Source organism: Aotus nancymaae, unplaced genomic scaffold (genome assembly GCF_030222135.1).
Source record: "Aotus nancymaae isolate 86718 unplaced genomic scaffold, 86718_ANA_hifiasm-v0.15.2.pri h1tg000081l, whole genome shotgun sequence".
NCBI classification, from domain to species: Eukaryota; Metazoa; Chordata; class Mammalia; order Primates; family Aotidae; genus Aotus; species Aotus nancymaae.
In genome coordinates this window covers 636344-662130 of record NW_026988496.1, presented here as the reverse complement: position 1 = coordinate 662130, position 25787 = coordinate 636344, and the positions used below count along the sequence as shown (strand labels likewise).

Sequence of the window (25787 nt, the reverse complement as noted above, 5' to 3'; positions counted from 1 at the left end):
GGTCCAGCTACTTGAGAGGCTGAGGTAAAAGGATCACTTGAGCCCAGGAGCCCCAGGCTGCAGTGAGCTGAGATCATGCCACTGCACTCTAGCCTGGGTGACAGAGGGAGACCATGTCTCTAAATCAATGAATAAATACTAAGTATGGCCATTGTGGAAAACAGCACAGAGGTTCCTCAAAAAACTTAAAATTGGCCACGCAAGGTGACTCACACCCATAATCCTGGCACTTTAGGAGGCCAAACCAGGCAGATCACCTGAGGTCAGGAGTTCGAGACCAGTCTAAACAACATGGCAAAACCTCATCTCTACTAAAAACACAAAAATTAGCCAGACGTGGTGGTGCATGCCTGTAATCCCAGCTACTCGGGAGGCTGAGGCAGGAGAATCACTTGAACCCGGGAGGCAGAGGTTGTGGTCAGCTGAGATCGCGCCATTGTACTTCAGCCTGGGCAACAAGAGCAAAACTGTCTCAAAAAAACCATGATGCTACCATATGATCCAGCAATCTCACTTCTGGGTACTTCCAAAGGAACTAAAATCAGTATGTTGAAGAGACACTCCCATGTTCATTGCAGCATTATTCACAACAGCCAAGAAAAGGAAACAACCAAAGTAGCCATCAACAGGATGAATGGATTTTTAAAATGTGATATATATACACACAATGGAAAATTATTCAGCTGTTAAAAGGCAGGAAATTCTGATTTGCAACAACAACAAATGAACCTGGAGGACATTTTGCTAGGTGAAATAAGCCAGGCACAGAGAGACAGATACTCCATGATCTCACTTATACAAGGAATCTAAAAAAGAAATAGAGTAGAGTATCAGTTACCAGAGGCTGGGGGGATAGGGGTAGACAGGGAAAGAAGAAATGTTAGTCAAAGGTACAAAGTTTCAGTTCAACAGGAGGAACAGGTTCTAGTGATCTACTGCGCAGCATGGTGATTTTTATTAATAATAATGAATCATGTATTTCAAAATAGCTAAAAGAATGAACTTTTTTTTTTTTGAGGCAAGGTCTCCCCCTGTCACCCAGCCTTGAGTGCAGTGTGGCACAATCTTGGCTCACTGCAGCCTCCACCTCCCAGGTTCAAGTGATTCTCCTGCCTCAGCCTCCCAAGTAGCTAGACTACAGATGCATGCCACCACACCTGGCTAATTTTTGTATTTTTAGTAGAGATGGAGCTTCGCCATGTTGGCCAGGCTGAAGAATGGATTTAAAATTTTTTCACCACAAAGTAGTATTTGAGGCAATAGATATGTTAATTAGCCTGATTTGATCATTCCACAATGTATACATGCATTGAAACATCACATTGTACCCCACAAATATATACAATTATTGTTGGTTAAAAAAAAAACTGGTCAGGTGCAGTGGCTCATGCCTGTAATCCCAACACACTGGGAAGCCAAGGTGGAAGATCGTTTGAGTCCTGGAGTTCAAGATTATAGTGAAGTATGATGGCACCACTGCACTCCAGCCTGGGTGACAGAGCAAGACCCTGTTTCTAAAAAAATTTAAAAAAGAATAAAACTGTACCCCATAAACATGTATAATTATTATGTGTCAGTTATAAATAAACCAAAACTTTCAAAATAAAAAATAAAATAATGCCAAAGTAAAAGGTTTACTTAATAAAAATGTGAAAGTTCTTAGCACAGAGACGAGATTTAAAGCCAAGAACCTGGGTAAGATCACCCAAGGAAGGAGTATTTTTTTTTCTTTTTTTTTTATTTCCGAGCTCACAGTTAAAAGGAAGGAGTATTTAAAAAAAAAAAAAAAAGCCAGATGTGGTGGTTCATGCCTGTAATCCCAGCATTTTGGAAGGCCAAAGCAAGTGGATTGCTTGAGCTCAGGAGTTCGAGACCAGCCTGGGTAACATAGCCAGACCCTGTTTCAAAAAAAAAAAAAAAGACATGGCATTCCAACATTAAGATCATCTGTAGAAGAATTCCAGCTAATTAATACAGAAGGAAAGGTGAAGTTAGAAAATCACCACTTCGTGGCCAGCCGTGGTGGCTCATGCTTGTAATCCCAGCACTTTGGGAGGCCAAGACAGGCAGATCACCTGAGGTCAGGAGTTCAAGACCAGCCTAGCTAACATGGTGAAACCCCATTTCTACTAAAAATACAAAAAATTAGCCAGGTGTGGTGGCGTGCATCTGTAATCCCAGCTACTTGGGAGGCTGAGGCAGGAGAATTGCCTGAACCTGGGAGGCGGAGGTTGCAGTGAGCCAAGATCATGCCATTGCACTCCAGTTTGGGCAAAAAGAGCAAAACTCTGTCAAAAGAAAAGAAAAGAAAAAAGAAAAATCACCACTTTGTAATCTCTAATAACTGATTTGACACTTTGGGAGGCTGAGGCGGGTGGATCACTGAGACCAGGAGTTCAAGACCAGCCTGGGCAACATCGGGGGACCCCATCTCTTAAAAAAAAGAAATTGATTTAAGCAGTAATTATCAACAGAAGAAAGGCTGATGGGCTAGTGGGGAACTGGATATTCACAGAATGCTAAGACATCCTGAACGTATTACTTCTTCATCATAAGGGGAAAATGCAACTTTGCAAAGGAGGGATCAGACTGTAATCACTGAACCCACTGATCAACCTTAGCATTACTAAAAGTAGGAAAGCCAGACATTATATGTTTCCTGATATGACGCAATATGAAGTACACAGCCTTCCCTATAAAGTATTCATGCCAAAAATATTGAAGCTTAGGCCGGACACAGTGGTTCATGCCTGTAATCACAGCACTTTGGGTGGCCAAGGCGGGTGGATCATGAGGTTAGGAGTTCGAAACCAGCCTGACCAACATGGTGAAACCCCATCTCTACTAAAAATACAAAAATTAGCCGGGTGTGGTGGTGGGCGCCTGTAATCCCGGCTACTCAGGAGGCTGAGGCGCAAGAATCGCATGAACCCAGGAGGCGGAGGTTGCAGTGAGCAGACATCTCGCCACTGCACTCCACCTGGGGTGACAGAGTGAGACTCTGTCTCAAAAAAAAAAAAAAATTGAAGCTTAATCGTATCAAGCATTTAGTTTAAATTACAGGAGACAGAACAAACTAATGACACTACAAGGAAGCCATCAGGCTAATTCAAATCATTGTCATTGAAATAAAAGTGAAGGGAGAACTGTCCTAGATTAGAAGTTCAAGAAACATAATACCCAAATGAAGTTGTAGACCTTGTTGTTCTACAACTTCAAGTATGAACTACGTATTAGATGGTATCAACGAATTCATTTATTTTGTTAGGTGTGATATAGCATGGTGGTTTTATAAGAATATGTTTTTTTTTTTTTTTTTTGACTGGGTGCAGTGGCTCACATCTGTAATTCCAGCACGTTGGGAGGCCGAGGCAGGCGGATCACCTGAGGCCAGAAGTTCGAGACCAGCCTGGCCAACATGGTGAAACCCCATCTGTACTAAAAATACAAAAATTAGCTGGGCGTGGTGGCAGGCGCCTGTAATCCCAGCTACTCAAAAGGCTGAGGCAGAGAATCACTTGATCCCAGTGGAGTGGAAGTTTTGCCCCGAGAGCCCATGGTCAGGATGAAGGCTGGGGGCCACCCAGTGACTTTTATGGTAGACACCGGAGTGGAGTACTCGGTGGTCACCACTCCAGTTGCCTCACTTAGCAACCGGAAGGCAACTGTTGTGGGGGCAACAGGCAACCAGGTAGAGCCCCGGCTGTTCTGCCAAGATCGGATATGCCAATTAAGGGGGCACCAGGTATGCCATAAGTTCCTCCACCTACTGGAATGTCCTGTCCCCCTTCTGGGAAGAGACTTGTTAAGCAAACTGGGGGCACAAATCACCTTTGAACCCCGGGGGACCAGCCAGTCTGACTTTGGGTGAGCCAAAGGGGGGCCTGGTTCTGGCAGTCACACTTCCATGTGAGGAAGAATGGAAACTGCACACTGCCGAGAGGTCAGAGGAGAACCCGCCAGAACTCCTGGACACCTTCCCTACAGTCTGGGCAGAGACAAACCCCCCAGGGATGGCTAAGGCCCAAATCTGCAGACAACAGGTGAGGTACCTGGGGCTCATCATCACCAAAAGACACCGGTCCCTGGGACCAGAGAGAAAAAGGGTGATTTGCTCCATGCCCACTCCCAACACCACGTGAAGCTCCGGGAGTTTCTCAGGGCAGCAGGCTTCTGTTGCATATGGATTCCTGGCTTCTTGGACATAGCAAGGCCCCTCTGTGGGGCCCTAACTGGGCCGGAAGATAGACCCCTTGAGTGGGGTGATAGCCAAGACATGGCTTTCTGGGAAATCAAGGCACTGCTCCAAAGTGCCCAGCACTAAGACTTCCAGATGTCACCCGAGAATTCAATCTGTTCATTCAGGAGAGAAACAAAACAACACTTGGGGTCCTCACCCAGACTACTGGGCCTTGGCAGAGAGGAGAGGGGGGGAGAGAGAGAGAGAGAGAGAGAGAGAAGAATAGAGAGGAGAGAGACAGAAGCAGGGAGGAGAGAGAGAGAGAAGAGACAGAGGAGAGAGAGACAGAAACAGAGAAGAGAGAGAGGAGAGAGAAGAGAGAGAGAGGAGAGAGACAGAGAGAGAGAGGAGAGAAGCCAGGGGCACCAGTGGCTCTCAAATGCCCGTTTAACCCACTACCAAGGGCTGCTCTGTGAAAACCCACGGACTACCATTGAGACCGTGTGTGGCCTCAACCCGGCCACATTTCTACCCACGGAGGAGGGAGCCCCAGACCACAACTGTGAGGAGGTGGTAGATGAAGTCTTTGCTAGTCAGCCAGACCTCAAGGACTGTCCCCTCCCAAAGGCAGATTTAAACCTGTTCACTGATGGGAGCAGCTATGTCCAAAATGGGGAGAGGTATGCAGGGAATGCAGTCACCACCGCCGCTGAAGTGGTCGAGGCAGCCCCCTTGCCCAGAGGCTGGTCAGCACAACGGGCAGAGTTGCATGCCCTCATTCAGGCCCTTTGCTGCGCGGAAGGTAAAACCGTCAATATTTACACTGACTCCAAGTATGCCTTTGCAACTGTCCACATACATGGGGCAATATACAAGGAAAGAGGGCTGCTGACAGCAGGAGGAAAAGAAATAAAAAAAAAAAGAAAGAAATCAAAAATAAGGAAGAAATTCCCAGACTGCTAGAAGCAGTTTGGAAGCCCAGAGAGGTAGCTGTCATACATTACAAGGGCCACCAAAGAGGAACTGATCTTATCTCTACAGGAAACCGGCTGGCTGACCAAGAGGCTAAGGCAGCTGCACTGAAGAAAGGGCCTGTGCAGGCCCCCGCCCACTTGTTCACAGTCACCCCTTGGCTACCAGAGGATGTGGGAAAGCCAGAGTACTCTAAAGAAGAAAACCTGTAGACACAGAAGGAGGGGGAAAAGCAGAGTGCTGCGGGATGGTGGCTACTCCCTGACAACAGACCAGTGGTGCCTAAGAACTTGGCTCATACCGTCATTGCTCAGTGCCATGGTCTCACCCACCTAGGTAAAACTGCTCTGGAAACCTTACTCAACAGGTATTACTATATTGCAACCCTCCCCAAACTCTGTGCTGCAGTAAGCAATCAGTGCCTTACCTGTGCTAAAAACAACACCCCACAGCGGCTGAAACCTGCCCCAGGGTTGCAATGGGTGGGCGGCTACCCCTTTGAGGACACAGAGGTGGACTTCACTGAAGTCAAGCCCAGTAAAGGATACAAATACTTACTGGTCCTTGTACGTACATACTCAAGCTGGGCTGAGGCACTCCCAACTGAGATGGAAAGAGCTCGAGAAGCAGTGAAAGTCCTACTTCGTGAAATTGTTCCCTGATATGGGATTCCACTCACAATACACAGTGACAATGGGCCAGCATTTGTGGCAGAGATCATCCAAGCCTTCACCAGAGTGCTCAAGATTAAGTGAAAACTCTATACAGGCTGCAGGCCACAAAGTTCAGGGAAAGTGGAGTGCATGAATCGAACCCTGAAGGTTACACTAGCAGAGCTCTGTCAGGAAACCCAGGTTTCCTGGGTAGATGTGCTTCCCTTAGCCCTGTGGCAGTCATGGTGTACACCAGGACCTATCGGTTACTCACCCTGTGAAATCCTATTCGGGAGGCCCCCCCTCCCCCGTTAACAAAGTGAGGGGAGACATCAGACAGCTAGGGAAAAGAAGCATGACATCCCAGCTGCAAGCACTGGGAAAGGTGCTGTCCCAGGTCAGTCAGTTTGTAATAGAAAGAGTACCTATCTCCCTAGCCAATCCAGTACATCCCTTCCAACCTGGGGACCAGGTCTGGGTGAAAGATTGGAAAAAGAAACCCCTCCAACCTGTCTGGACAGGGCCCCATACTATAATCCTTGTCACCCCAACTGCTCTCAAAGTTGCAGAAGTCGTTCTGTGGGTACACTATTCCAGAGCCAAGAGGGCCCACCCAAACTCATCGCTGGACCGGTGGACTGCACATCCAGACCTGCGGCACCCTATGAAAATCATGCTCCTGTGAGCTGAATCCTGAGAACTCATCAAGCCCTGCTCTAGTCACACAACCGGAAGCTGACTAGTTAACGCATGGCCAAAGCTTGAGGACCCTCCACTGAATCAGCAAATGTGGACTGAAGTCTTAATACTCAGAACTATTCTGACAGCATTTGTTGTTCTACTGTCATCACTGTCGTCCATTGAGGGACATTCCTTGTCCACGTCTGATGTAAAATGTCACTTCCCGTTTTGCTATTAATAATCTTCTTGGCCCTTGCCTTCAGCCCTTGCCTAATTAACATACTTTGGTGCTTCATTGAAGCCATGGTAATTAGAAAAACAAATGCTCAGTTGCTGGCCCTCCCTAGGTACAAGCCGCTAAATACAGGCACCAGGGTGTAAAGGTGATGCTCCCTAATACCCATGAGAGCATCAAAGCAGGGGATGAAGTGGAAGTTTTGCCCAGAATTTTGTTAGTATATAGCAACTTCCCTATTTTAGAACTGTCCCTGTTTTTCTGCTAATAACTGCCTCTTTCTGCTTCTGTACCTCAGCTTATTGCTTGCTAGCTACAAACCTTAAGGAAAACTGCCATGTCGTCTAAAACCTGCTGCACTGTCTAAAGTTCTGAGTTACTTCCCCTGCCCCTTCACCTATAAAAACTGTGTACTTTTCTTAGCTGGGGTCCAGACTTTCGGGTGTGAACCCTTCTGGGCCCGCCGGCGTAATAAAGTGTGTTCCTCCATTCCCCTGAGTGCTGCTTGGGTTTCTTGTCAGGTAAAATTTTCTGCAATACCAGGAGACGGAGGTTGCGGTGAACTGAGATTGCGCCACTGCTCTCCAGCCTGGGTGACTGAGCAAGACTCCATCTCAAAAAAAAAACAACAAAAGAATATGTTCTTTTTAAGGTATACTTAAGCATTTCAGGGTGATATGTCACATCTGGGGATTTAAATCATCTTAGAAGACATGAGGAGGAATATATCAACAGAATCTGAAGCAGCAGCCAGTGAGGTAGGAAGAAAATCCGGAGAGCACAGGCTACTTGGAAGACCAATGAATCATGTGTCTCATGGAGAAGTGATCAACTTCATCAAGTATTACTGGTCGAGGTAGATGAAGATTGAGAATTGACTACTGGACTTAGTTATATGAATGTTATTGGCGACTTTGGTAAAAGCAGTTTGAGTAAAGTGATGGGGTGAAAACCTGATTGGGGCGAGTTCAACAGAAGTTAGGAGGCAAAAAATAGCAAATGACAAGTGTAGACAATAATACTGACACTTGGAATTTTGCTGTAAAGGAAAGAAAAGAAATGGAGCAATAACTGGAAAGGAAAATACGATCAAGAGAGGATTTTTTGTAACAATGAAAGAATTGGTCGGTTGAAGTCCTTATACCAGTGAGTGACATGGGATAAGATCTTTTGCACAAATGGAGGGGTTGTGCCTTAACTAGAAGCATGGAGAAATCATCCATACTAACAGGATAGAAAGCAAAGAACACAGGGGGAATCATGCTGGGAAGTGAATTGATATGGGAGAAGCAGCTTCTGGAAACTGTCTTCTGACTGTTTCTGTCAACCCAGCGAAATTGGAAGCAAGAGAGATGAGAGGTGTTGAGGGTCTGAAAAGCAAGAAGGTATGAAACAGGCATCTAGTAGAATGGATGAGTGATTATATTAGGTAAATGAAATATGATTGCCAGGTAGCATGAAGGGTCTGCTTGACATTAATATTGATGGATTTCATTCAGGTGAGACCAGTCAGCATGATTGTTTCTTCAACCATGTTCATCTGCACAGGCCAGAGTTGGATTTAGCAAAGTGTATTAGTTTCCTATTGCTGCCGTTACAAATCATCACAAATGTTAAAATAACACAAATGTATTACCTTTTATCAGGTTATATAGGTTAGAAGTCTGACACAGGTCTCGCTGGGCTAAAACTAAGGTTGCAGCAGGGCTGTGTTCCCTCTGGAGCCTCTAAAGGGAGAAATCTGCTTCTTGACTTCTCCAGCTTCTAGAGGCCACACACATTTCTTGGCTCACAGCCCCTTCCTCCATCTACCGAGCCAGGTAAGACAGGTTGAGTCCTTCTCACACTGCATCACTATGACCTCCTCTTCTGCCTCCCTCTTCCAATTTTTGCTTTTTTGGAGACCAAATTTCACTCTTGTAGCCCAGGCTAGAGTGCAATGGTGCAATCTTGGCTCACTGCAACCTCCACCTCCTGGGTTCAAGCAATTCTCCTGCCTCAGCCTCCCGAGTAGCTGCAATTACAGGTGTGCGCTACCACGCCCAGCTTATTTTTGTATTTTTGTAGAGATGGGGTTTCACCATGTTGGCCAGGCTGGTCTCGAACTCCTGACCTCGTGATCTGCCTGCCTTGGCCTCCCAAAGTGCTGGCATTACAGGCGTGAGCCACCACACCCAGCCCCTCTTCCACTTTTAAGCACCCTGTGATTACACTGGGCGCACCCAGATATTCCAATTTCCCTATTTTAGGGTCAGCTAGTTAGTGACCTTAATTCCCCTCTACCATGAGGGTAGCATATTCACAGGGTTCAGAAAGTATGTGGAAATCCTCAGGAGGCCATTACTCTGCTTATCATACGAAGGCTACGGTCTTGCCAAACCAGTATAATGAAGTGTGAAAGAGAAAAAAAATAAGTTAAAGTTGTATACGAGGAAGCCTCCACAATTATTGACTCTGAACTTCAAACTCTATAAGGAGAGAAGTGAGAACCTGAGGGGTGCGCAACAGTGAAAGATGCAATCAATGAACTACAGGTCCCAATGACATCAAACGGTTGTTGGAATAGGTGTACTAGAAGGAGTAAGGTAGAGGTTGGAGAGTAGAATGCTTGAATGGTGGTTAATAATGGAAATGTAATAGCAAGTATGATTCTGCTGGGTGTGGTAGCCCACACTTGTAATCCCAGTGCTTTGGGAGCCAGAGGTGGGAGGATCACTTGAGTGCAGGAGTTCAAGACCAGCCTGGGCAACCTAGTGAGACTCCTCCATCTCTATAAAAACCTTTTAAAAATTAGCCAAGCTTGGTGGCACACACCTGTAGTATATGTTTATATGTACAGTAAGTCCTCAGTTAACATGGTCAGTAGGTTCTTGGCAACTGCAACTTTAAGCAAAATGATGCACAGCAGGCCCTTGAATAACACTGGTTCATTCAATATCATTTTGCTGCAACACTGATGAGAAAAATACCAGTTTTACTATGTCATTTCACTTAAAGTCACAGTTTCCAAGAACCTATGGACAATGTTCAGTGAGGACTTACTATATCCACATGCACACACATCTTTGCCCACTCGTGTAAGTGTATTTGTAGAAGAAAATACTAGAAGTCCTAGTTTCAAAAGTAAAACTACATATCTTAACTTTTGAATTGACTCACATAGTTCATCACACACCAGCCTGAGAAAATATAAATAAATTCTTATTCACACTATTGATTTTATTAAATTCTGGCATGGTTTTCTTGAATAGCAATTTTAAGTACACATTCCCTAAGACCAGCAATCCCACTTCCAAAGTGTATACTCAGTTAAAAAGTGCACAAAGGCTGCCTATTACAACAAAAGTAGAATGGCAAACAATTGGAAAAATCTAAATGAAAGACCTGGCATGGTGGCTCATGTCTGTAATCCCAACGCTTTGGGAGGCCGAGGCAGGAGGACTGCTAGAACTCAGGAGTTCGACACAAGCCTGGGCAGCATGGCGAGACCCCATCTCTACTAAAAGTACAAAAAAATAGCCAGGTGTGGTGGTGTCCGCCTGTGGTCCCAGCTACTCGGGAAGTTGAGGTGGGAGGATCACTTGAGCCCAGGGGGATGGAGGTTGCAATAAGCCGAGTTAGAGATCACGCCACTGCACTCCAGCCTGGGTGACAAAGCCAGACCCTGTCTCTAAAAATATATATAAAATAATAATAAAATAAAAAATAAATTAGCTGGGCATGGTGGCACCCACCTGTAGTCCCAGCTACTAGGGAGGCTGGGGCGGGAGGACTGCTTGAGCCCAGGAATTCAAGGCTGCAGTGAACTATAATGAGGCCATTGCATTCCAGTCTGGGGGACAGAGCAAGATCCTGTCTCAAAAAAAATTAAAGTAGTAAAACTCATAGAGACAGAATATCAGTTGCTAGGGGCTGAGGGGAGGGGAAAATGGGGAGTTGTTTAATGGGAGTAGTTTCAGTTTTGCCACATGAAAAAAAGTTCTGGAGGTGATGGACAGTTGCACAACAATATGAATGTAGTTAACAGTACTAACTATACATTTAAAAATGGTTAAAGTGATATATTTTATTTTTCGTAAAACCCATCTCCTGCACAAAAAGATAATTTTATGTTATGTGTACTTTAAGACAATTTAAGAAAAAATTTAAATGCTCATCCCAACATTACCATGCCTCCCACCCTTAGCCAACTGCTGAATGTTTACTCATTTTTCAAATCACAGCTCAAATGTCTCCTCTTGCCACTTCATCCCTTAGCTGACCACTCTTGTAGTTGGCCATCCCCTCATTTATGCCAACACTGTGCCCTGCACATACATTATACCGCTTACAGCACTTACAAAATATAGTAATTATCGCTTCACAAATCTGTTTCCACTACTAAATTACAAGCAATCTGGGGCGCAGGGACCTTGTTTTACTCATCTCTGTATCCCCTAGATTTCGGCATTGATAAGCTGAAAAGAATCAAGAAGGGCTTGATTAAAGCTTTGGCTCTTAAGGAGCTCTTATCAGAGGGTCATTTGCCCAAAAGAAGAGGCATCGGGGTCTCCCCAAGTTTTAGAAATCTGGTCAAACATCCAGAGCTTACTCCCACACCCTACTGCGAGAAGAGTGTGAGCACGCGTCTCACAAGGCTCCGCCTCAGCAGTTTGAGTCCCCAGAAGGATACGGGGGCCACCGCACCTCCGCCCTAGGCCAGGTCGGTTAGCTAAACCCGCCCAGCAGCCTAGACATACCTCAGGTAATGAGCAGCCTGCTCGGGGCTCAAGGCCTCAGCTTCCGGAAACCTTCCGGACGCCTCCATGACCCTCGAATCGGGCTCCAGTTACCTCGGCGGGAGCTTGGAGCTTGAATTTCGCTCACTCCCGCCCCGCGCATGCTCTCTGCGCCTGTGGAAAGGGACGCAGCCAACCGTCGGCCTCGCGGCCGGCCAATCCCCTACCGCACGCTGCGACGCCACCGCCTGAACCCCGCCCATGAGAGTAGGCGCCTGCGCCTACGCGCGCCGGGAGGTAGGAGGCCATCTCTGCCTGCGACACACTGAGTGTGTTGCGTCACTCTGTGGCGCCTCGCGTTTCAACCCAGTTCAAACCGTGCTGCGGCCAATTCGTTCGCGCGTGCGTGTTCCATCACTGTGCGTGGAGGAGACTTCCCGATATGATCTCAGTCATTGTGGCGACACCTGGAGATCTCCGCCGCCTGTGTCCCCCAACCAACCCCGCCTCGCATCCACAGATATCCTCCCTTCCTTGATCGCCAGTACCTGGCACGGAGCATGCTTTGAATTCAAACACCCAGGGAGGCATAGTCTCTATGATTTAAACTCACATTGAAGAAGCGACCGGGCGCGATGGTTCACGCCTATAATCCCAGCACTTTGGGAGGCTGGGGCGGACAGATCACTTGAGGTCAGGAGTTCGAGACCAGCCTGGCCAACATAGTGAAACCCTGACTCTACTAAAAACACAAAAATTAGCCGGGCGTGGTGGCAGGCGCCTGCAGTCCCAGCTACTCAGGGGGCTGAGGCATGAGAATCGCTTGGACCTGGGAGTTGGAGGTTGCAGTGAGCCGCAATTGCACCACTGCACTCCAGCCTGGGTGGCAAAGGGAGACCCAGTCTCAAAAGAAAAAAAAAAAAAGGCTGGGCGCAGTGCCTCACACCTGTAATCCTAGCCCTTTGTGGGGCCGAGGTGGCGGGGAAGTTGGGGGAATATCACTTGCATTCAGGAGTTCGAGACCAGCCTGGGCAACATAGTGAGGTCTCTATTTTTTTTAATTTTTAATATTTTTTTTCTTTTCCACAGGGCGTTATGCTGTATTTATTTTTAAGAGAGAGAGAGTATGGTCTTCAAGAATCTCGAACCTGGGAGGGGAGGCTGCAGTGAGCCAAGATCGTGCCACTTGCACTCCAGCCTGGGCGACAGAGCGAGACTCCAACTCAAAAGAAAAATTAAAGTTCTTATTTAAGAAATAAGTAGTTGGGTTTACATACTTGGTGTAATAAGAGGAAGATGAAAAACAAAGGCTGGGCGTGGGGGCTCACGCCTGTAATCCTAGCACTTTGGGAGGCCAACGCAGGCAGATCACAAGGTCAGGAGTTCGAGACCAGCCTGGCCAAATGGTGAAACCTCATCTCTACTAAAAATACAAAAATTAGCCGGGCATGGTGGCGTGCGCCTGTAATCCCAGCTACTCGGGAGGCTGAGGCAAGAGAATCGCCTGAACCTGGGAGGCGGAGGTGGCAGTGAGCCGAGATCGTGCCACTGCACTCCAGCCTGGGCAACAGAGTGAGACTCCGTCTCAAAAGAAAAAAAAAAAAAGAAAGAAAGAAGTTGTGCTGTGGTCACCATTTCTTCAGAAGCACCAACTAAGAAACAGTCATTTTCAAAGGCAGAGCCTTTAAAAAAAAAAAAAAAGGCAGAGCCTAGAGCTTAAGGATATGTGATTGAGTTTAAGTGGCTTGCTTGGGTGACACTAAATAGGAAATTATGGGCCAAGAAAAATTGTCCTTGTTCATATATTGTTAAAAACACCGACATGATTCCTCAAGACACTAATTTAGCATTCAGTATTTGAAAACTCACCTACTGACCCAGTCATACATCATACATCCAGAGAATTTTAAGCTTTTTATAACATTCATAGACCATTACGAGTTAAAAGGGATCTTGGAGAACATAGGCTATTTTCCTGGTTTGTATGACTTGAAGCCATGCCCTTTGTTAAGAGGCCTTTTAGTATACTATTATCCCCATTTTTCAGACGTGGAAACAGCCTCAGAGAGATAAAGTGACTTCACCTAAGCTTCCTGAGCTTGGAAGCAGCAGAGCCAGAATTCAATACTAGGGCCATATGGACCCAAATCTGTGCTGTTTCGCTGTGTTACACTAGAAAGAAGAGGGCAGTGGTGGGAAATGAGGTTGATGAGGTAGTCGAAGGCCAGGTTGTGAAGGAGCTTGTTTACTCTGCATGTGTTTGAATCACATCTTTTCCTAGAGGCCAGCCTGGATTGGGCTGTGCTATGGTCTGAATGTCCTTCAAAATTCATGTGTTGAAACTTCTTTTTTTTTTTTTTGAGATGGAGTCTCACTCTGTAGCCCAGACTGGAATGCAGTAGTGTGATCTCGGCTCACTACAACCTCTGCCTCCTGTGTTCTGGTTCAAGCAATTCTCCTGCCTCAGCCTCCCGAGTAGCTGGGATTACAGGCACGTGCCACCATGCCAGCTAATTTTTGGATATTTAGTAGAGACGGGGTTTCACCATATTGGCCAGGCTGGTCTTGAACTGAACTTGTGACCCACCCACCTCGGCCTCCCAAAGTGCTAGGATTACAGGCATGAGCCACCGTGTCTGGCCATGTGTTGAAACTTAATCCCCACTGTGGTGGCACTGAGAGGCGGGGCCTTTTGGGAAGTAATTGTGTCATGAGGGATCCTACTTCATGAATGAATTAGTGCCTTATGAAAGGGCTGGAGGGAGCTAGTTTAGGCCCTTTTGGCTCTTCTGCGTTTCTACCATGTAAGGACACAGTATTCCTTCCCCTCCCGAGGATGCAGCAACAAGGTGCCATCTTGGAAGCAGAGAACAGCCCTCACCAGACACCAATCCTGCTGGCACCTTCATCTTGGACTCTTCAGCCTCCAGAACCATAATAAATATATTTCTATTGTTGATAAATTATAAGTTTGAGTCTGTGGCATTTTATTATAACAGCACAAAGGAGCTAAGGATGAATTGAGTGTCCAGACGCCCTGGGTACCCAAAGGATGCATAGGATGAGAAGAGCAGAATAGGGGAGAAAATATACTGGAGAATTCTGCAGAAAGGAAGAGAGAGGTGAGAGCACAAACATCTGCATCTTGAGTCTGGGGAATGCCGTGTCTAGTTGTGCTTTGGCTCAGAGTCCACGACCATCACTCATATCCTGGGAATTGTTGAGAACCCAAGAAGCAAAGCAGGCCCTTGGTGATGGGTTGTAGGCAGCCGCCCCACTGTGGGCTGTGAAGAAGAGTTAAAGAGAGCTCCTTCAGGAACCAGGCTACCTCCCTTCTGCTTCCCAGCTGGCAGTGATGCCCAAAGGCCCTGATCACTGGGAAGGAAGGACCAACCCTCAGCTTGCCTGCCCTTTGACTATTGGATTTTCTAAGCCCCATTTTCACACAGTTGTAGGGATCCTCCTTCTTTAAACTCCCCAGCTCTGGCTGCTCCTCCCCTCTCCTTCAATCCTGTAGTCTCTGCTTCCTTTGGGCCCTTCTTGGTGCCTTCTGGAGTCCCAGCTCTCAACCCAGGGCTCTGATGATCCAGGAAACTCCCCAGCCCAGGCTCCTAGTCCTCCTTTGTAAATGGTTACCCACACGCACAGCCTGAAAATAAGAGAGGGATTGGGAGAATTTTGAGTGGGTAAATGTAGAGAATGAAAGAGAATCAAAATAATAGTTACCACTATATCCCTCTTATGGGACAGGCCCTATTCAAAACGCTTTACATAGATTAACTCTCATCTGTTCCTCATTATGCATCTACCCCAAATCAAGGGCTCCTGCTCCCCCAGCTTCTCTCAAGGGAATAGGGTTTAAAAAGCTCTCCCTAGGCCAGGCACGGTGGCTCATGCCTGTAATCCCAGCACTTTGGGAGGCCGAGGTGGGTGAATCACCTGAGGTCAGGAGTTTGAGGCCAGCCTGGCCAACATGGTGAAACCCCATGTCTACTATCATCCTCCTTTACAGATGAGGAAACTGAGGCACAGAAAGATTGAATAACATACAAGTTTACACAGCTTGTGAGTGGTGAAGCAGGATTCCAAACCCAGGCAGTCTGGCTTTCTACTTTTTGCTCTTAAACACGATGCTAGTTAGATATAGAAAGCAGTAAACAGTTGAAGAAAAGGATGCATTCATCCATTTACTTATTCATTTATTTAGTAAATATGTGTTGAGCCTTTACAAGATGGGCAGGCAAGGATTTGGGTGCTGGGGGTAGAGTGGTGAGCAAAACAGGTTCTTGCTATCAAAGAGCTTAAAGTTCCATGGGGGAGACGGACTTGAAACAATAATCATACAAACCCTTGGGAAATTACAAACGTGAGGAGGGCTCAGAGGGAAAACTGCAGGCAATTATGAGAGCATGAAATGAGGTATCTGACTCAATCTGGAGGGCTGGGAAAGGTTTCTCTGAGGAAGTAGGATTTGAGCTAGTAGCTGAAGGATAGGGAAGAGCTAACCAAACAAAAAGAAAAGGGAAGGGCATTTCAGGCAGAGGGAATAGCATGACCAAAGGCCCTGAGGCAGGAGAGGGTTTGATGTATATGAAGAACTAAAAAGGCTACTAAGGTGGTTGGAGCAAGCCTAGAATGCCAGAGTTGAAGCGGTTTATTGGACTCCAATCTAATGCCACAGGTAAGGGAACTGTCACTGGGAAAGAAGGAAGTGACCAGTCAGACCCTGAATCAGTGACAGAAACAGGACTGAAACCTAGGTACCTTCACTCCCAACCCAGTGTTTTTTCCAGCACACATCATAGCTTCCCTGCATATGAGGAGGGAGTGCCAGCAAAATGCTGCTCTTGGGGACCGAGAATGGGAGACTGTTTTTGATAACCAAATGAAATCTTCATGGGTAAGGAGATCAAGAGTGGGTTTGGGGCCGAGCACAATGGCTCACACTTGTAATGCCAGCACTTTGAGAGGCCAATGTGGGAGGATCGCTTGAACCCAGGAGTTTGAGACCAGCCTGGGCAACATGATATAACCCCATCTCTACAAAAATACAAAAATTGGCTGTGTGTGGAGGCATGTGCTGTAGTCCTAGCTACTCAGCAGGCTGAGATGGGAGAATCTCTTGAGCCCAGGAGTTCAAGGCTGTAGTAAGCAGAGTTGTATCACTGCACTCCAGCCTGGGTGACAGAGTGAGATCCGGTCTCAAAAAAAAAAAAGGAGCCGAGGTGGGTTTGGGGCAGAAAAAAAGATGAAAGCTATTAGTAACAGCAATAATTTATTTATGTATTTATTTTTTGAGACAGGGTCTCATTCTGTTGCCCAGGCTGGAGTGCAGTGGTGTGATCTTGGCTCACTGTAACCTCAAACTCCTGAGCTCATGTGATCCTCCAGGCTCCAGTGATCCTCTCACCTTACTCTCTTTAGTTTCTAGGACTACAGACATGTGCCACCACATCCACCTAATTTTTTAATACTTCGTAGAGATGGAGTCTTGCTGTGTTGCCCAGGCTGTTCTCCAACTCCTGGGCTCAAGCAATCCTCCCACCTCAGCTTCTCAAAGTGCTGGGATTACAGGCATGAGCCACTGAGCTCTGGCAACAGTAAGAATTTGTGTTTCCCAGATACCTAATTAGGCTTCTCCCACCCCATTTCTTGCTAGAGTTTTTATAAAGTAGGTAGGATTTGGGGATAGGGGATAGAGGATTGAGACTGAAGGTTTAATCTCCCAGGGGAAGCAGGAAGGAGGAAAGCAGCGGGATGGAGGCTGCCCCAGCCAAGAGTCATCTCCGGCTCTGCCAGCAGAGGGAGCCAGAAACTGAATTTCCTAAGAACGGCAGCTGGCCTGGCCCCTGGGATGGATAAACCCTTATTGGAAACCAACCAAGTCAGCCCAGGATGCTGTGGAAATGACAGGAACTGGGATGAAGGGAGGGAGCCAAGAGTTAGGATTATCTGTAGGTTCTTTGCTCTAAGTTTCGCAGTCTTTGACGAATGCCTTCTAAACCTGCCTTTTGGGGTTTGGTCGAAGTGGGCACTAAAGGGTAGAGAAACCTTTGACAAGGCAGCCCCACTGCACAAAACCTGGCATCCTCCACTTTCTTTGGGTTACCTCACTCACTCTCAAGACCTCACAATTCTGTCTCTAGCTTCATCCTCTCTCCTGAGTTTTGGGCCTAAATGGCAAACTGGCTATAGGACATGTCACCCTGGAAGCTCAAACTCAACATGGCACTGAACTCACCCACTCTGCCCTAGACCTGCTCCCTCAATATTTCCCATCTCCATGAATGGCACTACCAACCCCCCAGGTGGTTCAAGTCAGAAAATGGGAGGTATCTTTGGGGTCCCCCTCTTATCTGCCCCTCACATTCAATTCATCAGTGAGTCGTGTTGTCTCTACCTCTAAAATACATCCCAAATCCGATCACTTCCCTCCATCTCCGCTGTCACCACAGTAGTCTATGCCACCATTCTTTCTCACTTGAACCGCTGCACTAGCCTCCTGTCTTGTCTTCCTGCTTCTTTTGTGCCTTTCCCCCACTGTCTGATCTCTATCCAGAAACCAGAATCATCTTTCAAAAACACCAAACTGATCATGCCATGGCCCTGTCTAAATCCTTCAAAGCCTCCTCATTTCCCTCAAGACGAAGTCCTGCCTTCTCACCATGGCTTACAAAGCCTTCCTGATCTGGCCTCTGACTCTCCAGCCACGTCTTACTTCTTCACAACCCTTACACATACATGCACACACTCTCTTCTCAAACTGAACACCTTCCAGCTATTCAGATATTGCCTCCAGGCCTCCCCACATGCAGTTTCCTCTGCCTGGACTCTTCCTTTTCACGTCACTGTTGTTTGTTCGCTCCTCTTATCTCAGTGCAGGTCTCCCTGCTTCCAGGAACCTTCCCTGATCCTTCTCAACAAGTCGTCCTCTGTAATTCCACATCCTGCCTTTATCATTGGGTTTATTCTATGGAATGTAGCTGCCTGGTTACCTGTCTGGCTCCCACATGATCATGTGAGCTCTGTGAAGAACATATCTGTCTTTTTCAGATGTGAGTTACATCCTCACAGAGCTCAGAATGGTCCCTATACATAATGGCTGACCAGTAAATAGTTGTTGGATGGATGGATGGATGGATGGATGGATGGATGGATAGATGATTTGTCAATTAGTAATTCTAAAGGAGAGCACTGGGCGCTGTGTTAGAGAACTAGAATGAGGCCCTGGGTGGGATTGATATATCCAAAGTCATGATGGGGACTAGGAACCAGGGAAGTGGGGAGGGCCAAACATACCCATCCCAGCCACTCCTCTTGCCAATACTACCCCTGTATCCCTCTTATACCTGCCTCTAGATGGACTTGGAAGTAACACAGAGGATTCTGAGGTACACCCAGGAACTAGACAGCCCTTTTCCAGTCCCTTCCCAGATCTTGTGCGCTGGACAAAGCCACCCATGCTTGGCTGTGGGATGAATGGGTTCCAGCCAGAGCCTAGTGTTGCTCGACGCTCTGGATGCCCTATGTCCACTTGTTCCCCAAGTCAAGGACATTTCTGGAAGCTCCCCATGACCTCTCCTGTAGCTTCCTTATCCTCTTCCTGCAGCAGCAGAGAAACCCTGCCTACATAACAAGGGTGCCTCTCCCAAAACCCAGGTCAAGTCTTCTCCCTGGTGCTAGTACAAGAAGGGACTCCAAGTGGGCACCTAATCTGAATATTTGTGACCTTTCCCCTTCCTCTTTGGCACTAAAAAAGACAGGTAGTAAAAACTACAAGCTCTTGAGGGCAACAGGAGGGAAGTGGGGGCAAAGGTTAAGTTTTTCTACAGCCCTTCGAAGGTCTTGGCCCCCTGCCCAGATCTGAGTCAGGAACTGTATGTTTCAGAGAACTGGCTTCCCAGCCATCTGCTCAGAGCTTAAAGAGCCTAGGGGCTCTTATGGGATGTTCTGTTCACATTAGCCAAAAAGAGCAGGGTGAAGACAGCACAGCAGGAGGGGACTTGACCAGTCTGGGCCTCTGAAGGTGTGGGAGGGAGGGGCAGATATATGACACTAAGGCACATTGAGGGCATGAGAAGTCCCAGAACAGAGAGCTCCTCTCACGGCGCAGTTCCACTGATCTTAGAACCATGTCTTCCATGCTTTGTGAGCAGCTAATTTATGCCAAGAACTTTCCCTACAACAAACAAGATGTTCTCTTGTACCAGTTGAAGGAATCAAGGATTAGAGAGGTTAATTGCCTTGCACGAGGTCATGCAGCAAGTACACAGCAGATTCAATGAGACTGGGACCTGTCCTCTGGTGATCGGTTGCCAAGGCTGCTAGAAAATGATTCTCCCCTTCAGTGAGCAGATAGGCAGCCTGAGGATAATAGCCAGGAGGGGATACAAAAAGTCATACTCCTTCTATGCCTAGGACATAGATTGCTCCATCTTGAAGGAAACATGTTCTTATTCCTTTGACACACACTGTCCCTGCATTGTAGGAATAGGTCAGACACTAAGGTCAGGTTTTACAAGTGGAAAATCTTACAATGGAGACAGGAAAAGACTTTATTAAGGTCTCACAGTCAGAGTAAGAGAACAGTTCAGATCAATGGAGCTGTCCAAGAAGCCAGGCAGATATGCAGGAGAAAGACTGACACCACTCACTCCTAAAATCCCCCACAGCCATGGACATTCACATGAATTGAAAAACCAATCTTCAGCTGGGCACAGTGGCTCACGCCTGTAATTCCAGCACTTTGGGAGGCCAAGGCAGTGGATCACCTGAGGTCAGGAGTTTAAGACCAGCCGGGCCAACATAGAGAAACCCTGTCTCTACTAAAAATACAAAAATTAGCTGGGCATGGTGGTGCATGCCTGTAATCCCAGCTACTCAGGAGGCTGAGGCAGAAGAATCACTTGAACCCAGGAGGCAGAGGTTGCAGTGAGCTGAGATTGTGCCTAGGTGACAGAGTGAGACTCCATCTCAAAAAAGAAAGAAAGAAAGAAAGAAAGAAAGAAAGAAAGGAAGAGAAAGAAAGAGAGAAAGGAAGGAAGGAAAGAAAGAAAAGAAAAAACAAAATTGCGAGGGGGCATGATTGGGGACTTGCAAAAGTAGGGGACTTTTGGGGCTCATCTTTAGTTCACCAGGGGTTCTCAGGTCTGGATTCATGTGAGACTCACTGGGGATATTTTAAATAATAATTATGTTTACAATATATTTAACAAAAGACTAATATCCAGAATATATAAAGAACTCCTACAAATCAATAATAAAATGACCACCCAAAAATATGAGCAAAAGAGTGGAACAGATACCTCATGAGACAGGATATATGAACGGTCAATAAGCACATGAGAAGATGATCAGCATAATTTGCCTTAGGGAAATTCAACTTAAAACTACAAGGAGATGCCACTACCTACCCATGAGAATGGCTATAATTAAAAAGACAGACAATACCAAGTGTTAGCAAGGATGTGGAACAACTGTAAGTCTCATCTTTTGCTGGTGGGGGTGTAAGTTGGTACAACCACTTTGGAAACTGGCAGTTCCAAATAAAGTTAAACCCAGGAATTCCTCTCCAAGAGAAATGAGTACATGTGCTCACAGAGAGACTTGTACAAGAATGTTGATAGCAGCTTTCTTTCTCTTTTCTTTTGAGATGGAGTCTCGCTCTGTCACCCAGGCTGGAGTGCAGTGGTGTGATCTTGGCTCACTGCAACTTCTGCCTCCCAGGTTCAAGTGATTCTCCTGCCTCAGCCTCCTGAGTAGCTGGGATTACAGGTGCATGCCACCACACCTGGCTAGTTTTTTTGTATTTTTAGTAGAGATAGTGTTTCACTGTGTTAGCCAGGATGGTCTCAATCTCCTGACCTCGTGATTCACCCGCCTTGGCCTCTTGAAGTGCTGAGATTACAGGCGTGAGCCACTGTGCTTGGCCTCAGCAGCTTTGTTTCTTTTTTTTTTTTCTTTTGTTTTTTTTTTAGCACTCAGAAAATGATTTGGTTCCAATGCAAGCAGCTTTATTTCTAATAGCCAAAAACTGTGACCAACACAAATGCCCCTGGATGTCTGAATGGATGAACTTTAGTGTATCCATACAAGGAAATACCACTCAGCCACAAAAACAAATGATCTACTGATCAATACAATGGTTTGGATGAATCTCAAAGGCATTATACTAAGCAAAAGAAGTCAATCTCAAAATGTTACATACTGCTTAATTCCATTTCTATGCGGTTCAAGAATAATCAAAATGAACCTATGATAGAAAGCAGAACAGTGCCTGCCTCTGGCAGAGGTGAAGGGCAGTGACTGGAGAGATGGAAATGTTCTATGTTTCAATGGGGCAGTGGTTACACAGGTGCCCACAGTATCACAATTCATTGAACTGTACACTTAAGGCCTATACATTTTACTGTGTGTAAATTATGCCTCAGTTTTAAGAATCATGCCCAGGCCTTACCCCTAATTAAATCAAAGTATCTAAAGGTAGGACCTGGGCAAGGGCATTTTCAAAATTTCTCCAGGTGATGCTAATGTGCAGCTGGGAGTGAGAACTGCTGATAACATTACCACCACCTTTCCCTGACAACAGTCCCTCTCAGCCTCCTGTGTTCTGGAGACTTTTCAGATATGTCCATCAGAAAAAGCCTCTCCCACTATCACAAGCAGAGGTAGGCAAGCAGGGATAGAAGGTCAATGAGGGTAAGTGCATACCAATATATCTCAAAGGTTGCTTCATATCAAAACATAAAGCCACTGAATTTTACACTTTAAAGTAGTTAAATTGGTCAATTTTTATGTTAGGTAAATTTCATCTCAGTTTTTCAAGTTAAAAAAAAAAATGAGCTGGGCATGGTGCTATGTGCCGATGGTCCCAGCTACTCAGGTGGCTAAGTGAGAGGATCACTTGAGCCCAGGAGTTTGAGACCAGCCTGGGCAACACAGAGAGACCTTATCTCAAAAAACAAAAAAATAATCAAGAACTTCCTTAGGCTGGGCGCGGTGGCTTATGCCTGTAACCCTAGCACTTTGGGAGGCCGAGGTGGGTGGATCACCTGAGGTCAGGAGCTCAAGACCAGCCTGGCCATCATGGTGAAACCCCATCTTTAAAAAAAAAAGAGCTTCCTTAGTTTTGATGGCTGCACATATTCCATTGTAAAAGTGGACTTCATTTAATCAGTCCTCTGTTGAAGGATATTTTCCCCAATCTTTTGCTGTTAAAAACATAGTGACAGCTAGGCATGGTAGCTCACACCTGTAATCCTAGCACTTTGGGAAGCAGAGGTGGGAGGATTGCTTGAGCTCTAGAGTTTGAGACCACCCTGGGCAACATAGTGAGACTCTGTCTCTATGAAAAATAAAAATAAATAAAAACATAGTGACAATAAATATTCTGGTATATGCATTTTTTTTTTTTAAGACAGAGTCTCACTCTGTCCCCTAGGCTGAAGTGCAGTGGCATGATCTCAGCTCACTGCAACCTCCACGTCCCGGGTTCAAGAAATTCTCCTGCCTCAGCCTCCCAAGTAGCTGGGATTACAGGCACCCATCACCATGCCCGGCTAATTTCTGTATTTTTAGTAGAGATGGGGTTTCATCATGGTGGCTAGGCTGGTCTTGAACTCCTAACCTCAGGTGATTGCCTGCCTCCATCTCCCAAAGTGCTGGGATTACAGGTGTAAGCCAGCATGCCTGGCCAGGTACGTGCATTTTTTTTTTTTTTTTTTGAGACAGGGTTTCACCATGTTGGTCAGGCTGGTCTTGAACTTCTGACCTCGTGATACACCCGCCTCGGCCTCCCAAAGTGCTGGGATTACAAGCGTGAGCCACTACGCCCGGCCAATGCATTTTTTTTTTTTAAATATGTGTGAGTGTATCTGTAGGATAATTTCCCAAAATTGGAATGTTGGGTCAAAGTATATATATCTTTCTTATTTTGCTAGAAGCTGCCAAATTGCCCTACATAAGGGATAAATGAATTTACATTCCCATAAACAATATATGAGAGTGCATGTTTTCCCCACCTTTGCTAACAGTGTTTTCCAACCTTTTGATCTTCACCCCTGTGATTATTAAAAAGTGGTACCTTGTAGTTTTATTTTTCATTTCCCCTAAGAGTAAGTCTTAACTGACTCAGATAAAGCAAGGGCATTCAAGTGGAGGAGAGGTGGTGTTTTGGAGGTAGTGAGGAAGGCAATTGTCTTAGATCTGGCTGCTATAACAGAATACCATAGACCGAGTAGTTTAAATGACAAACATGGCTGGGTGTGGGAAGCTCACGCCTGTAATCCCAGCACTTTGGGACGCTGAAGTGTACTCACTTGAGTCCAGGTGTTCGAGGCTGCAATGAGCTATGGTTGTACCAATGCACTCCAGCCTGGGTGACAGAGTGAGACCCTGTCTCTAAAAAAAACCCCCAAATTAAAATTTTTTAAAAAAGCAAACAAACATTTATTTCTTATAGTTCTAGAGGCTAGGAAGTCCAACATCAAGGTGCAGGCAAATCCAGTGTCTGGTGAGGCCCTCTTCCTGGTTCGTAGACATCCACCTTCTTGTTGTACCCTCACTAGAGGGAGAACAGAGAGAAAAAGGAAACAAGCTCTTGGAGTATTTTCTTTTTAATAAAAAAAAAATTTTTTTTGAGAGTCAGGGTCTTGCTCTATTACCCAGGCTGGAATACAGTGGCACAATCACAACTCACTGCAGCCTCAACCTCCTGGTCTCAAAGCTTGGCTATTTTTATTTTTTTGTAGAGGTGGGTTCCTGCCATCTTGTTCAGGCTGGTCTTGAATTCCTGGCCTCAAATGATCCTCTCAAAGTGCCAGGATAATAGGCATGAGTCATCTGGTGTCTGGCCTCCAGGTATTTTCTTTTTTTTTGAGAAGGAGTCTCCCTCTGCTGCCCAGGTGGTCAGCTCACTGCAACCTCCACCTCCTGGGTTCAAGCAATTCTCCTGCCTCAGCCTCCTTAGTTGTTGGGATTACAGGCACCTACCACAACGCCCAGCTAATTCTTGTATTTTTAGTAGAGACAGGTTTTCACCATGTTGGTCAGGCTGCTCTTGAACTCCTGACCTCAGGTGTTCTGCTTGCCTCAGCCTCCCAAAGTGCTGGGATTACAGGTGTGAGCCATTGTGTCTGGCTTTTTTTTTGTTTTTTTTTTTTTGAGACAGAGTCTTGCTCTGTCACCCAGGCTGAAATGCAGTGGCAGGATCTCGGCTCACTGCAACCCCCGCCTCCTGGGTTCAAGCGATTCTCCTGCCTCAGCCTCTCGAGTAACTGAGATTACAGGCAAGTGCCATGCTCAGCTAATTTTTGTATTTTTAGTAGAGACAGGGTTTCACCAATTTGGCTGGGCTGGTCTTGAACTCCTGACCTCAAGTGATTCGCCTACCTCAGCCTCCCAAAGTGCTGGGATTACAGGCATGAACCACCTCACCCAGTCCCTCCAGGTCTTTTCTTAAAAGACATTAATCCCATTCATGAGGGCTTCACCTTCATGACCTAATCACTTCTCAAAGGCCCTGCCTCCTAATACCATCCCGATTCAGGTTAGGCTTTCAACATATGCCTTTAGTGGAGACACAAACATGTGGTTCATAACAGCAGGTATCTTACCATGTTTCTGTTCTAGTTGTGTTAGCTTTGAACAAGTCACTAAGAATCCAAGGGCTCTCCTCGGTGCTCTCCTGGGTAAAAATAAAAAAATAATAATAGAGAGAGATCCAAGATGGCTGATCACTAGCAGCTCGGGATCGTAGCTCCCAGTGAAAGCGCAGAGAACAAGAGGACGCCACACTTTCAGACGAATTTTTGTTGCTCACGGACCAGGAGATTCACAGCGGAGGAGCCCCACGGGTCGCCAGGGCGACTCTTGTGGCCGGCGCGGCGGTTTTGCTGGCACCTCAGCGCGGCAGTTCTTGGTGCAGAGTCCGGAGATTCCCGGGCAGAAAAGCACCATCAATCTTAACACCGCTGTTCTGGCCGGCACAGTGGATTGCAAAGATTTCGGCGCTGGGAATCAACAAATTGGATGTCTGCTCAGAGACCTAGTTAAAAAGTTGGTAATTACAAAGACAACAGAGGGATAAATATATAATGAAGGGAAGAAACCAGCCTAAAAAGGCAGAGAATACTCAAAATCAGAATGCCTCTCCCTCTACAGGGGATCACAGTTCCTCATCAGCAATGGAACAAGGCTTAATGGAGAACAAGTGTGTTCCATTATCAGAAGCAGGTTTCAAAAGGTGGGTGATAAGAAACTTCTGTGAATTAAAAGAACTTGTTCTAAACCAATGCAAACAAATTAAGAACCTTGAAAAAAGGTTTGACGAAATGCTAACGAGAATGGAC

At 46.2% G+C, this 25787-nt stretch overlaps 1 protein-coding gene across 1 annotated transcript in view; it reads right to left on the bottom strand.

Moving 5' to 3' along the window:
- ERCC6L (ERCC excision repair 6 like, spindle assembly checkpoint helicase) overlaps window positions 1–25074 on the bottom strand; it is a 52607-nt gene extending 27533 nt beyond the window's left edge. The window contains exons 1-2 of the mRNA XM_012435613.2: window positions 25053–25074; window positions 11461–11613 (exon numbers count right to left, since the gene is read on the bottom strand). Coding sequence (XP_012291036.2) covers window positions 11461–11528 — 68 coding nt within the window. The 5' untranslated portion in view covers window positions 11529–11613; window positions 25053–25074. The remainder of the gene's footprint in view (window positions 1–11460; window positions 11614–25052) is intronic.
- Window positions 25075–25787: the final 713 nt, after the last annotated feature.